Source organism: Tiliqua scincoides, chromosome 3 (assembly GCF_035046505.1).
Source record: "Tiliqua scincoides isolate rTilSci1 chromosome 3, rTilSci1.hap2, whole genome shotgun sequence".
Classification (NCBI taxonomy): Eukaryota; Metazoa; Chordata; class Lepidosauria; order Squamata; family Scincidae; genus Tiliqua; species Tiliqua scincoides.
In genome coordinates, this window is record NC_089823.1 from 104,224,964 (window position 1) to 104,239,091 (window position 14,128).

Sequence of the window (14,128 nt, forward strand, 5' to 3'; positions counted from 1 at the left end):
GCCTAAGCTACCTCACACGGTTGATGTGTGTGTGATGGAGAGAGAACTGTGTGCGCCAGTCTGAGCTTCTTGGAGTAATTTTTTTTTTTTGTAGCTAGAATAACCACAGTAATGTTATCAGCACAGATCAAGCAATCTACCCTTATTTACAAAAGGAAAGGGGTGTGTGACTTTGGCATATGGTCCTAGTATGTGAAAGTACATTTAATTGTTTATACCAGTGGTTTTCAGCCTATCTTCTGAGAAAGTTTTCTTCATCAACTTGCAGACTGTAGGACATGTTCTACTAGGGTACAAACTCAGTTCACGTAAAACATGTTGGCTTCTTGGTTCTCACTGTGCCTCCATGAGACAGAACTCAGTCAGCAGCCAATACCACCACCCTCTTTTCTACTATAGCAGAATGTTACAGGGGATGGTAGTGGTGGATAAGGTGCCTTTCAGATACAACTTGTCTACCAATTTTGATCTTCTTATATAATAACTCATAGGGTTCTCAGGAACCCTAACATTAGTCAGAATCCAATCTGAGAACCAGTGATTTATATCAAAACACTGTGCAGACCAGAGATATAGGTACTCCTGCAGCATAATCCCATGTGATTTCATGGGTGTTCCAAAGACCTTGCTGATCAGTCTACCTCAGATTACATCACATTACAGAACTGCAGGATTGGAGAAGGTAGGCTTAATTTGTGCTTAACTCAAATCTCAGTTTGCCACCACTGGACCTGTATGTCTCAAACAGTGATAGAAAATATATGGAGACATTTGGGATACAGGAGCACACATACAGGGAAAACATTTGAAATTTCCTTAAGAAGATAACATTTTCCATCAACTTGTAAAACTTTAAAGGGCAGAGGCTGTACATCTGAGAGTGGTGCATTTCATGCTTTCCTTTTGTGCTTCACACCAAAGTTGAAATAAACATTTGAACCTGAAAAACAAAAAAGGCACAAATGGGAAAAACTAAGTGGACAGTAAGAAAAACAGGTAGACCTTTTGACACACATTTTATAAATATTAAAGTAACATGTGCAGTGAGAAGCCAGACTACATTCAAATTTCATGAAGAAGAATGGAGAAAGACTTGGGATATCCTTGGGAAGGATCCTTTGGAAGAAATTGAGGCTTTAAGACTGATGGAAATCTCTGCTTGTCCTAATGGCTGTATCCCCAACCTCTGCACCCCAAATTAATTGACCTTGAACCATGAATCCTTGAGTTGTAAATCTGCTGAGCAAGGGGAATTCTGCACATGTATGTACTCGACAGATGACCAGTGCTATGACAATGCCAATCATCTATTGAGAGAAGAGGTGGGCCTAGATTCAGTTCCCACCCACCCAGATATACTCTATCAAGGCTGACTACACTATTACAGGATGTGCGCATGGACCGGGTTCTACAAGCACAACTATACATACAGCCCTAAGTGCTGGATGCAGGTTTTTTGTACACACCTACAGTATCTAATACAAGATGCTCTGCTCTCAGAACCTTGAATCTACCCAGAGCTCACCCTTGTTGGAATTGAGCAACTGTGTCTTACACTTCGCATTATTTCAAATGCCACCAGGCCTAATGCAACTGTGGCTTTGCTCCCAGCTGCTGACCATGAGTTACATACTAGGACTAGCTTTATGGACACCCACTTCTAACCTGGCTTCAGTAGAAGCCAGGGTTGGTTCCAAGACAGATTTTTCAGTTCAAAACAGTTTTATTATTATTTACATTGCATGACAAAAGTTAATTTATAACGAGCTAGAAGACACTTAGCAGCATCTGTTACCCTGCACATGTCTGATCTTGGAAGCTAAGCAGGATCAGGCCTGGTTAGTACTTGGATGGGAGACCGCTTGGGAATACCAGGTGCTGTAGGCTTATACCATAGTCTTTCGAGACTGAAGGTTGCCAACCAGAAGACACTTTTATGACTTAAAGGAAACATCAGCTAATATATGGTTGGTCCCTATACAAAATTGTTTTAGCCCATCTTACTGTTTTTGCTCAGGATGACATGCTAAAATATTTGGTTGCATTTGTTTTTGTTTCGTTTTTTAACAGAAGGCATAGTTGTTTTACTTCTGCCTACCTTCTTTGTAGAGGAGGGCAGGAGGTCTGGTCTAGAGGGTTGAGCCTCCATTTGCCTGAAGATAACATCCGAAGGTCACCAGTTTGAGGCCACCGACACCGTGCAACCTTGAAACAGCTGACAAGCTGAGCCAAGCTATTCCATCTGCTCTGAGTGTGGGAGGATGGAGGCCAGAATGTGTGATCAGATCAAGAAAGAAACATCTGAATGTTGTGGTTTCTTGAAAGATAGAAACCTTCTTTCAAATGGTAAAAATCCCTACGGGGATTTAAATTTGCCTGCCTATGTAAACTGCCTTGAATAAAGTCTAAGGAGAAATCTGAGGACCAAGAAAGGCAGTATAGAAATACCTGTATTAATATTATTATTTGTCTCTCTTGTGCCTGTTTTCAGATTGTGATGCAACTAGATATTCCTTTATGAAATGTCATGCACAGAACATGCTATGTGGATAAATTACAATTGAAATGACTCTCCTCCCTTTCCTAGACCAGTGCTTCCCAAACTTTTTAGGCCCAGGACCTACTTTTTAAAATAGTATTCTATTGCGACCCACTAGACAAGAAAGGAAGGGTCTGAAAAGAGATATTATTAATTATTAATTAATTAATTAATAATAATTGGGAGCCTGTGCTCCCAAGATTGCTAGAAACCTTATGTATAGTATGTGTGTGTAGACAGACTCTCCCTAAAAATGTAGGTCAAGGACTGTTCCCCCAAACCTTTTCAGTCATTCTAGGTACCCAGAAGACTGGACAGCAAGTGCAGTTAGGGACTTCCAGGCCAGACAAAAGGCTTAAACTGGGTTCACAAAGATCCACAGCACGCCAATTATTATGGAAAAATGTTAAATTTTAATTTGGGGTTAGAAAAATTACCCATACCACAGGTTAACACTCCAGCTAACAATTTTCTTCTGCAAGAAGAACTGGGCAAGGGTGCTCTACAAAGTTCATTTTTTAAATGTTTCAAAAATGTTTCTTGACCCACCAAAAAGTGGCTTGCAACCAACTGGTGGGTCCCAACCCACAGTTTGAGAAACACTGTTGTAGACCATAACTCAGTAATAAGTCTTTTCAACACACACAAAGGCCTCTTGAATCCAGTAATCTTAAGAACAGCTACCTTATCTTGGATTGTAGCCTTAGTTCACCTAACTGATTTGGATTGTGACCAGAATGTACTATAATTCTTATCAGTAAATCAATAGATACTTGACTTCAAGTTTAAAAACATGTACTCCAGCTCTCACAAGCAGAAGGAAGTTTGCCTGAGCAAATTTCCCCACCCGCTCCTCTTCACAGCAGTTCCCAAAGAACATTGTATTTTTCTGATTCGCAATGGGATCACCTACGATGCAGTTCAAGGATGTCTCCACATAATTATTGATAATGTGTGCATCATATAGACAACAAAATTACAGTGGAGGTTTGTTTAAAGCCATTAGACACCAAGGTAGAAAACTTTTGGCAGCTTCCTAAAGTTGCCACCTTATGCTAAAATTGTACTAAAATAAGGAGGTGACTATTTGATTTATTTTGCTTTGGAAATTGCTTTGTGAACTACTTTTTTTTTTTTTAAAGCAGTATATAAATATTCGTAATACTTTTCCAGAGTAGTAAAAGCAGTTAACACATAACGCATTTCATCAGGCAATAGACCATGTATGAATGCCATGTTTTCCAAGCTGATGTTCACAAAGGTTGTTTGTGGGGGTGGGGTGGGAGTGTTTTTTTCTCTGAATTCCATAGGTTTCACACAACAAAGAAAAACACAAACACTAAAGAAGAGAGAGTATGTTGCCTCCAGTCCTCTTTCCTGCTTCTCTGGTCCATTTGGTATTACCTTTGGATAAAGCATAGCTTTACTATCCAGTCCAGACAGCCAGGATGTTTATGGAAGCTCTATGGGTGTCTGCTGTACAACTGAGGAACTCCCTTCTCCTGGAGAGTTATCAAAGCCTGCCCATTTTTTTTTAAGCACTATTTCTATTAGGAAAGAAAAGCCTGCTTTTGTTAGCCAGGACTATGACTAGTCCCTACTCCCCAAATCAAGCTTAATAATTTGCTCCGTTTTATCTATTTTACTTATCTCATTTAGATTTGAACAATTGCTACTTGTTCTGGGTCTATCAGGAATGGGGCAAGCATGTCTAGTGGGATCCAACAGATACACATGTGGTGCGCTCATGGGCACACACAAACAGGTTTTCTCTAGTAAACAGAGAAATCTCAGACTTCCTGCCACAGTCCTTACCACCTACAAAAACTACCCTTGAGCATAAGAGGATCCTGTGGAGCAGCTTCTAATGCTGTCCAAGAGGCTGTAGTCCAGGGGTGTCAAACTCATTTCATACAACAGGCCAAATACCATTCCTGATGCCTGCTGAGGGCCAAAAGTGATGTCATTAGGCTGGAAATGATATCATTAAACAGGTCATAACCAGAAATAAGCACTTTTTCTCACTTAAAAACTCATTAGCTGCAAATGACAGAAAATACACAAATCTTGATCATATTTCAAAATCTGGGAGAGCCCAATTATCATGTGGGCCACCCTTTCAGCAGTGACTCCTCAGCACAGCTCAGCAGCTGAGAGCCAGATAAAAAGCTTTGGTGGGCTGCATCTGGCTCCCAGGTCTTATGTTGACACCTCTGCTGTAGTCAATCAAAAGAGAAAACTGAGTATCTCCACACATGGACCAAAGTACTTTGAGGCACAAGACAACTTGTAGATCCTGGCTTTTGTTGACATATTTCTGCGGTCTAAATAAGTCTACCCTTTTCAGGTGAAACTCGACATTCCAGTATGACCAAATGTACTAGCCTTTGGAGCCAGTTATTTAAGCTGTAGTAAAATGACAATCAGAACTCCATGGGCACTCTCAACACTCAAGCTGATGGAAAGGTAAGTTTGCCTTGTCAAAAATGCTGAGCTCCGACTTAGAGCTTACATTCTAAAAATAACACTTGGAGCCAAGCCTGAACCCATTTTAATCACCACTTTAAGTACACAACAATCCTTCAAAATATGTACCTTCCGTCCACGGTCATTTGGTTTGCCAGTTGTCATGTGCAATATCAGGCTTGTAACCACAGCCCAACACTATCAAGTCATGCAATGTCAATGATGTCTTCTTACTCTGTGGCTTTCAAACTTCCTACCTCTCATGAACTGTCCCCATGCCAAGTTGACCGCAAAATAGCAAAAGATTGTAGGGCATGTTTTAGGGCACAGTTGCAGGCCTAGATCTCAGGGAGGTAAAGACAAGCCTGTGTCTGCACTGTGCTGTATTAAAGTGGAGTGCAAGCTACCTTCCCATGAAACTGATTTGTACCTGGTAAAGGGGACTGTAGCCTATAAAAGCTTATCCTGAAATAAACCACTTAGTTGGTACTACAAGACTTGGTTATTCGTCATTACTGTTCTTCTCATTGTGGAACCCCAGATAAGCTTCCAAGACAGAAAACAGTTTGCAATCCTGCTCTGGTTTTCACTGGTATATAGGGCCTACAGTCAAGTTGAGAATACAAGTATGACAGCTCTTTCACTTCTTCATATGCCCAGTCCAACGTTTGCCACACTACTGTTTTGCATTGGTGCATCAAGGAAGCATGGCATGGTGTATGCACAAATTTATTCTTTTAAGGGTACTGCAAACATGTACCTTTTAGAATTTCCTAGACAACACATAGATCCACATGTGGAACCAGCATGAAAAGAAGCAAAAAAACCATGTGTGACAAAATGATCACACATACTGTTAGCATTCAGGTGTACTGAGCACACACAATCGACGTGTAGCGTTTGTGTTTTTCAATGAGTGCCTTCCAGACAGAAAATGTGCTACATCTGAAGTGGCCTTAAAGTTTAGCAGATACCAGTGCATTTATGCAGCCATTTGAAGATCGATGTAGAACCATCAACTTCAATGTAGCAGCTGAAGTAGAAGAAGCCAGCACACTCAATATACCCAAGTTTAACCCTTCAGGAAATGGAACTTTTATATACAGAGGTAGTGTATCTCTGAATATCAGATGCTGAGGAAAAGCAATAGGGAAAGGCCATCACCTTTGTGCTCTGCTTGAAAGTATACAAAGGCAACCACTGATCACTGCAAATACCAGAACGTTGGACTATGGAATCTATGAATTGATTCAGAAAGTAATTCTTAATTTAACTTGGCTTTAAGGTTGGAAAAGATCCAGAGTCACTCTAAAGCTGCTTTGTCTGCCAAAACACAAAGTCTGTATGATTTCTCAAATCATACTCCTCTGCAAGTTTGTGGAAGGTTTCTCAAGTAACTACGTAATCAGCACTTTGAACTATAGACTTAAAGGCACAGGTGGGGGGGGGGGAGAGAAAAAGTCTGGTGTTAATAAAGACAAGTAAATCATTTTTTAGACTTCCGGAGGGAAACTTGGCACCAGCAGAAGACTGACCCCAGTGGAGGTAACAGTCACCAGTGACAGTTCAACCAAGCAATTCTCCTTTTGCATGCCAGACAAATGCTTGGCATAAACTCTGCTGCATTCACAGATTTTGAGGCCCCTGTGGCACACTTAACCAATTTATCTGCCTCTTTTTTTTCCATCCTGATGTTTTTGCTCTTTCACAATTGTGAAGAATGCCTCTGACAGCAGCAGGCATGTATCTAGTTATCCCTTCTCCTTTCATCACTTCTGACACAGCAAATCCATGTCCTGATTTAACAACATGAGGCATTTACTCCATCAATATCACTGTGCATTCCCCCCCCCTGTCAATAATATCCAATATTGTGACATATGGTAATTTTTTAGAGGAGGGGAAAACAAGACAGGCAACCACCTTTTTAAAAATGGCATCTGCTTGTAGACTATAATGTCCAGTGTAAGCGACCCATCCTTCTCTACTGATATTGATGTCATATTGATTTTTCTCTTTCTCCCTGTAGCATCCTTTCCTTCCACAATGCCTGCATCTTTTTATTAGCAGAGACACACATTTTAAGATACCATGTCTGTCAAACTGTCACAGTTATGACAAACAGTCTCAAATTTTTAAAAAACAACAACAACAACAAACCCACAACATTTAGAAAAAACACCTACATTGTGTAGGAGACTTTTCAACGCAGACAGCCAGAAGGGGGGGAAAAAATGACAAGCAGCCCAGTTTAATTTCAAACGTTAATATATTTTCTATTTTATAGGGAACATATGTATCTTTCACCCCTTATTTGCAGCGACTGTGGCATCCTCATAAAAAGGGGTGAAATTTGCAAGATGCCTCTTAAAATAAATATTTCTTTTTTTATAAAATAATAAAACTTCAAATAAATATTCTTTACACTAAACAATATGTTGAAAAAATTAGAAAATAAAGACTGAATTTTACTGTAACTGTACAATATACATGAAGTCCAGAGGGGGAGGGGGGAATCAAGAGTCCTGCAATGGAAGGGTTTCCGTAAGGCAAAATACAATCTAAAAACATACTGATTGATTCACATTCTTTTGAATGTACAACATATTAGTATAATATTTTGTGATCTGTGCCATATTTCCTATGACACTTGCATTTTCACAGTTGAAAATATCCTATATACAAAAATATAGCACATCTCTGGCAGAAAATAATGGGGAGTGGGGTAAAGTAGTTTTGTAATTTACAAATGTACTATTCGTTTTTGTTGAAAAAATAAAACAACAGATTGCCTAGGAGTGTCTGAGTTGCGTTAGCTTATGCAATTTTTGGGTCCCACAGAGCGTATCCCCAGTCTGACCTCCATTAGGTGGATTCTAACAAGCATATCCATTAAGCGGGCCCATGCAAACACACACCGTAAAGCAGGTCACTGCAAACCTCAAATGCATCCTCCCCCCAATCGTCCTAACAAACAGTGCCACAATTATAGCTCATTTAGTTGGTTGCATCTGATGTTAAAGAATAATCCGTATTACTTGGCATACTCCCAATTAGTGGTGCTATGTGGGCTTTTCAAAGTTCCTGGGTGGCACACTGGGAACTTTGCAGCAAACTGTGTTGGAGTGCTTACAGCGACATCCGGGCCTACTGACCCGGTCATAACACCCCTGGCACAATTTAAGGCAACCCTTGGCTGGCAGGTAACACCACAAGCAAGGCAGAACAAGGGACATGACCCCCATGGTGGACCATCGAGTGCAGCAGTGGGACTGGCTGCAAGAGCAGGGGTTGTCCGCGCAGTTGTCCTCATCATCGTTGGAGCAGTGGTAGAAAAGCCCCTTCACACAGCACACACAAGTCCCATAATCAACCACGTTCTGGGCTGAGCAAAGACACTGCTTGTCACAGATCCAACAGGATGGAAGTGTTCGTGGATAAGTGCATTCCTTACACTTACATTTCCCACAGTCCTCACACCTGTAGGCATGCATGCGCAAATCTTCTTTGCTAGGTGGCTTCAGCTCACTCTGCTTCAGTTCTGACTTAGGTTGCACGCGGACTATCCCATCCATGACTGTCCCCAAAGAGGACCCCAGAAGTCTTTGTTCCGACGAATTACTGCTTGTACTTGTCCTTGTGCTGCCCCGTGAGCCAGTGCTGACAGTACTAATGGAACGGGACAGTGGTAACCGAGAAGATGCATGGACTTGCGGATGCTGGACCCTGTTAAAATGACGCTGCTCAGTCAATCCATGTGGCCTTTCGTTTTTCTGCTGGAGAGGCAGCCGGGATGCTGGTTTCACCCCTGGCCGTGGAGCTACCGTAGGCGGTTCCGTGTACTCATTTGTATTTCGAATAGCCTTGATCTGGTCCAAGAACAAGACATGAACTTGTTGTGCCAAAACATCCCTCAGGTCAGATTCTCCATACTGCCTCCCACTGTCATGCTGACCCTGTAGCAAGGGCTGTGACCCGCTGCCATTCTGAGCTCTTGTATCCATCAGTACCCTGAAGAGTGGTCACTCCAGGAAGCTTAGAACACATCTGAAATCCTGCAGAAAAGGAAGAGAAGATTAGTTTTGAGTACTTCTGAAATTCTAGACTTATGCAAATTTTGGATTACAAAACACCTTAATACTACATACATCACAACATCAAACCATGGAAAGCAATGCACAACATCAAAGGTGGAAGGACATCTTGAATCCAACCAATGAGGCATGTTCTTGTTGTGAAATAAACACAGAATTGTCTCAATTATGATTTTAAGGGAAAGGAGACTTTTTTATGAATATGACAGCTCAACTGAAAGAAAAAGACCTTCCTTATGAAAGCCCAGAACTCCATAATGCTCTGTAGATTACAGATCTTTCTAAACTATCACTTACTTTTGATCCTGCAGTTAAGACACCTTTTTAATAAACAGAAATACAGTTCTTTTATATGCTGTATTCTCAAGTGCTTTAAATTTCAATTGTTTTAGGATACACAAAATCACCTCTCCTATTCTTCTCAAAGCAAATTTAATCAACACAGTCATTCTCGGAGCACTTGCACACATTTCACAACAGAAAATCTGAGCTTGCCATGGAAAATCCCTTTGAAAAGGTGTCACACCAACCCGCCCTCATGGGCAAGCGATGTACCTGTACAACATACATTTTGCAATTTATGAGAACACAATGCATGAAGAATGCATGTTGCTGTCAGAATGGCTACTTCTGGCTCTAGAAAATGTTGGTGCTTTACTCTGACCAGAACTCCCAGAGCACAGCCTTGAGCACATATACTCTGCATCTCCATCCAGGAGTCAAGTCCCACTAAATTTGCTGAAGTTTACTCCCAAGAAAGCATGCACAGGATTGCAGCCTTCGCTATGAAGTGGCTCTGCTTCTCCCTTCACATGGTACTACTGGAAACAAACAATCAAGTACAGACATTCAAGTATGTCTGTGAGCAAAAAGGAGCTGATGATGACATAAAAAAATAATTCTTCAAACCTATGCAAACCTAGCAAATATTTTGGCAGGCTCTGCTCTTTGCAAATTAAACTTAAAAAGTTCCTTTTTGCATCATGTTTAAGTTTCTCTGCAATGGTACCAAGAAAAACACTACAGAGCAATAAAGTGTTCAAGGTTAGTCTTAAGTGAGCTAATGCAGCCCCAAATGTCAACAGCTTACACAAAACAGCTTTTCCCTAGAACTTTTGCATTTGTGTCCCACTTTGCAATTCTAACTATCAGTACCTGACTGTTACAGAGCGAAGCACTGTAAGGGTTTTCATTGTGCATTCATTACACCCAGAGATAATCCATTCACTTCCTGGACATTACCAGAAAAGGGAGTTTGGCTTACAATACACAAATATCCTGCATGCAATCTATAAACCACATGATTCCAGGAAAAGCACATGACAATACTGCTTCAACTTAACAACACAACCCACGCCATGCTACCAAGTGTGGAAATTCAATAAGCCACACAGGAAGGGTAACACAGCTGCCACTGTGTAATTACTACACAGACACTGAAAATCTTGAATTCTCACAAATTAGATCAAACTAGCGAAGTTTAACATTTTGGGAATCCGTTTGAATCCGAAAGGAGAATGGGAACGTAGTACCTACATTAAAATCTTAACTGTGCTATGCTACCTTGGAAGTCAGTCTCATTGAATTCAGTTTTCTTTTTGAGTAAACATGAATAGTCCAGGCTGCATCTCTCATTGAATACTGGGCCCCATTTCTGAGTAAATATCATCATATAGGGCTGTAAGGATACAACACTATGTAAACTTACTTGAGAGTAAACCCTTTTGAACTGTGGGGCACTTGCTTCAGAGAAGTACAAATCCTGGCTTGGATTTGCCTTCAACTCTGTGGAATCCCAAGTAATCTGAGATAGTCACTGGGAAAAAATCACACACAGCAATTATTTTTTTAGCACTAAATGAAACCTTATTTTCCAAGATCAGGAAAATACCTGCAGGCTGGAATTTTCTGCACAAACCACTTGGTTCTGCTAAGGCGAACCCACTTCCAAGGAGCACATCTTAGTCGACAATTCTGTCCAAAAATGTGTGACATTCTCTTCTTAACAAAGATCTGTATCTCACACTTCCTTCCTCCCCCACTCACAGCCCTCCCCCTCCAGCCCAACTCAAGACCTAGAGTGGGCAACACTCTTTCTTATTACAGGTTTCTTTCTCCAATGCACTCAAAAAAATGTTGAGCAGGTGGGAGCCAAGAAACCTGTTCATTTCTCTCACCTAACACTGATACTGTCAATGGTTCAAAGGAACCTTACTGGGAAGCAGACAACCTGGAGATAAACAGGAGACATCCAGGGAGGGAGGAAGGGGAAGAGAATGGGATTTCTAATAAGACTGCCTTATCAGGAAAGATTTCCTTTCCCCTCCCAGCAGGAGATGGTGAAGAGCTCCTTCCCACTTGAAGTTATGTAAAGTGTCCTACATTTCAGCTCCCTACAAAACACCTTCCAGGCAGGTAGGGGGGAGCCAGAGGCATCTTCCTCAAACGCCCCCTTCCATAGGCACCCAGCAATTCCACCAGCTGCAACTTCAAGAAGTCACTTCTTGCTGGAAATCTCCCCCAAGAGAGCCCTTGCTGGACATTTTGTCTAATTTGTGTAAATTTCAAGCAAATCCCCATCTCATGAATTACAAAGTAGCACTCTCAACTTTTTTTTTTTTTTTGGTGGCCTTTTGCATAACAAATAGCCCCCAGGATTTTACTGCCCAGGGAGCTCATTCCCATCTCCATGAAGCCTGCTGCTATTAACAAGACAAGGGACAAGACAAGGCATCCTATCCCAGAAGTTTTCCTGCAAGCATTACAGTTGTTAAAAGAGAAGGCAAATTCTTTCTATAATGCCCACTCTGTCACTGATGGAAGTACTCCTGTGAGTATAATACCCACTCTGTCACTGATGGAAGTACTCCTATGAGTAACAATTCTACTGATCTCCAAAAGCCAAAGTCCATTCACTGGGAATGGAACAAAGGCTCCAAACGCTAAATAAAATGACTGGAAAAAAGAGAGCCCTTTGGAAAGTCTACAATGCACACCCAGATTTTCTGGGATGAAGTGCAAAAACTCAGCTCTTTCTATACTGAGTAGGAACAATGTCTCTAAAAATCCAATCCCAGGCATGCCTACTCAGAAGTCAGTCCAGTCCAGAAGTCAGTCCAGTCCATTCTAGCCAGTGGGGCTAACTCTCACTGGGTAGTTAGCTAACTTCCTGAGGCTAATTCCCAGGAAAGTGTTGATAGGAATGTAGCCTGACTGTAGTTTCTTTGAGGGGCCTTCAGAACACCCCCTCCCCTTCTCATCACTGTACAACATATCCGTGTTTACACCTCCATCAAAACTCCCCTTCCCCAGTTTAAGAACCCTGCGATCAGTTTTCCTTAGCAAGGACTGGAGTAGAATCAACTGAACAAATAAACAAAACAAAACACTACCAGCCACTTCCCAAGGTAGTGACAAGGTTCAAAACCACCCCAAAAGGAGGGGAGGAAAATGAGGGAGAAAAAGCAAGCAGATGTCAAAAGGACAAGACGATCAGATGGTGTGGGGGAGATCCCCCCTTCCGCAACCCCCCTCCCCACCATAAAACAGGTTTACACTTAGGCGTACACTCACTTCCGAATTGCACCGAGAGAACCTCCCAATTGCACACATGTAGCCCAAACACGAGATCGCCTTGCACCCAGGAAGCAGCAGAGTTCACACCAGTTGGTGTTTTCATCAGAGCAAGAAAAGAGACCCAGTGGTGAGGTTTTGTCCCGAAATCCAGGCTTGACAGGCTCCAAGCAAGCAGGAGGGCTTCGCCAGTGGCTCAGGAACAAGCCTCTGGGTGCAATTGCTGCCTGCAAGCACACAAATCCTGCAGGATCCGCTTCAACCTGGGGGCAGATCTGCGCCCTTTTAAACCACCCCAGCCCCCAATGGCGCGGAGCAAAGGGGTTCCCCTCCCTTGTAAAGTCATCCGCAAAGGGGAAGGAAGGCTCAGTAACCCTGCCAAGCCAGAAGGAACTTAGTGATCAGTTCCCACCCTAGAAACCTCTCCACGCTCACCCCCCTCCACAAAGCGATCGCCCTAAAAAAAAACAAAAAAAAACCCCTTTCAATCACTCTCTGGACAGGAGGAGGCGAAGGAAAGAGCCCCAGGGCTTGGGTAAAAGGGGGGGGGGGTCGGTGTGAAATCGACATCGCGCAAGGTCCCCTTGCACACATTTTCTCTCCCAGAACACAGCTTGTTTTGCAAAGAAGGAAAAGAGCTCACCGTGGAAGCAGCGTTGCACCAACCCTCCTCCCCCTTTGCTCTCTCTCTCTCTCTCTCTCTCTTTTCCTCCCTCGGGTCTTCTTCTTCTTCTTCCTGCGGTTGGCGAGTAAATCCAACCCCAAAGCCCCCCCAAAAGAAAATCAAAGGAGATGATGAAGAACAGAAGAGGCTCTTCGGAGGGGTGCAAACTCACTTCCAGTGCAGGTTGCAAGAGAGAATCATTGAAACTTGTAAGGCACAAAGCAAAAAAAAAAAAAAAAATCCACAGCCAAGTTGGTTTTGTGTGTGTGTGTGTGTGTCCCCCAACTTTCTCCTCTTGCTCTCTTCTCCAGGGAGAAATGATCTCAAGCAACAGCAAGGCGAAGCAGCGAAAGACCAAGGTTGTGAAGAGCAGCAGCCCCTTTGCAGAGTTTGTCCTTTGCAATCACTCACACACACACACACACACACACAGGCTGGTTTCCTGGTGGCTTTTTTCTCAATGAACCAGAGGCCGATTCGTCAATCCCAAGTCACTTAATGCATCATACACGCGGGGGGGGGGGGAAGAGGAGGAGGGAAGGAGGGCAAGAGTCAGCCAAAGCCAGCCACATTAAAAAAAAAAATAATAAGAAAATAAAAAGTGGTTCTGGAGGCACCCCCAAAAAATTCCAATCCCAAGGTGGCTTTGCAGAGATCGCTCAGCTCTTCCAGCCAGGCAGCACTTCTGAGCCTTCCCCAGCTCCGAACTGTTGAAGGCGGCTTGCTGTGTGTGTGTGCTTTTGATTTAAAACAAGAAAAGAGTGGTTGGTTGGTTCAGCCTTGCTCTCGCTC

The 14,128-nt window shown here is 42.5% G+C and overlaps 1 protein-coding gene across 1 annotated transcript; it reads right to left on the reverse strand.

Annotated features, from left to right (window-relative positions):
- Positions 1-7,255: 7,255 nt before the first annotated feature.
- SPRY2 (sprouty RTK signaling antagonist 2) lies at positions 7,256-13,376 on the reverse strand. The gene is made up of 2 exons (XM_066620537.1): positions 13,316-13,376; positions 7,256-9,060 (listed from the first exon to the last, which is right to left on the reverse strand). The coding sequence occupies exon 2, from the start codon at positions 9,007-9,009 to the stop codon at positions 8,068-8,070; it is 942 nt and encodes a 313-aa protein (XP_066476634.1). The 5' UTR covers positions 9,010-9,060; positions 13,316-13,376; the 3' UTR covers positions 7,256-8,067.
- Between the last annotated feature and the right edge of the window lie 752 nt (positions 13,377-14,128).

What these genes read in the sequence shown, in the direction of transcription:
- SPRY2 (XM_066620537.1), bottom strand. Translation starts at nt 9,009, where the DNA reads ATGGATACAAGAGCTCAGAATGGCAGCGGGTCACAGCCCTTGCTACAG.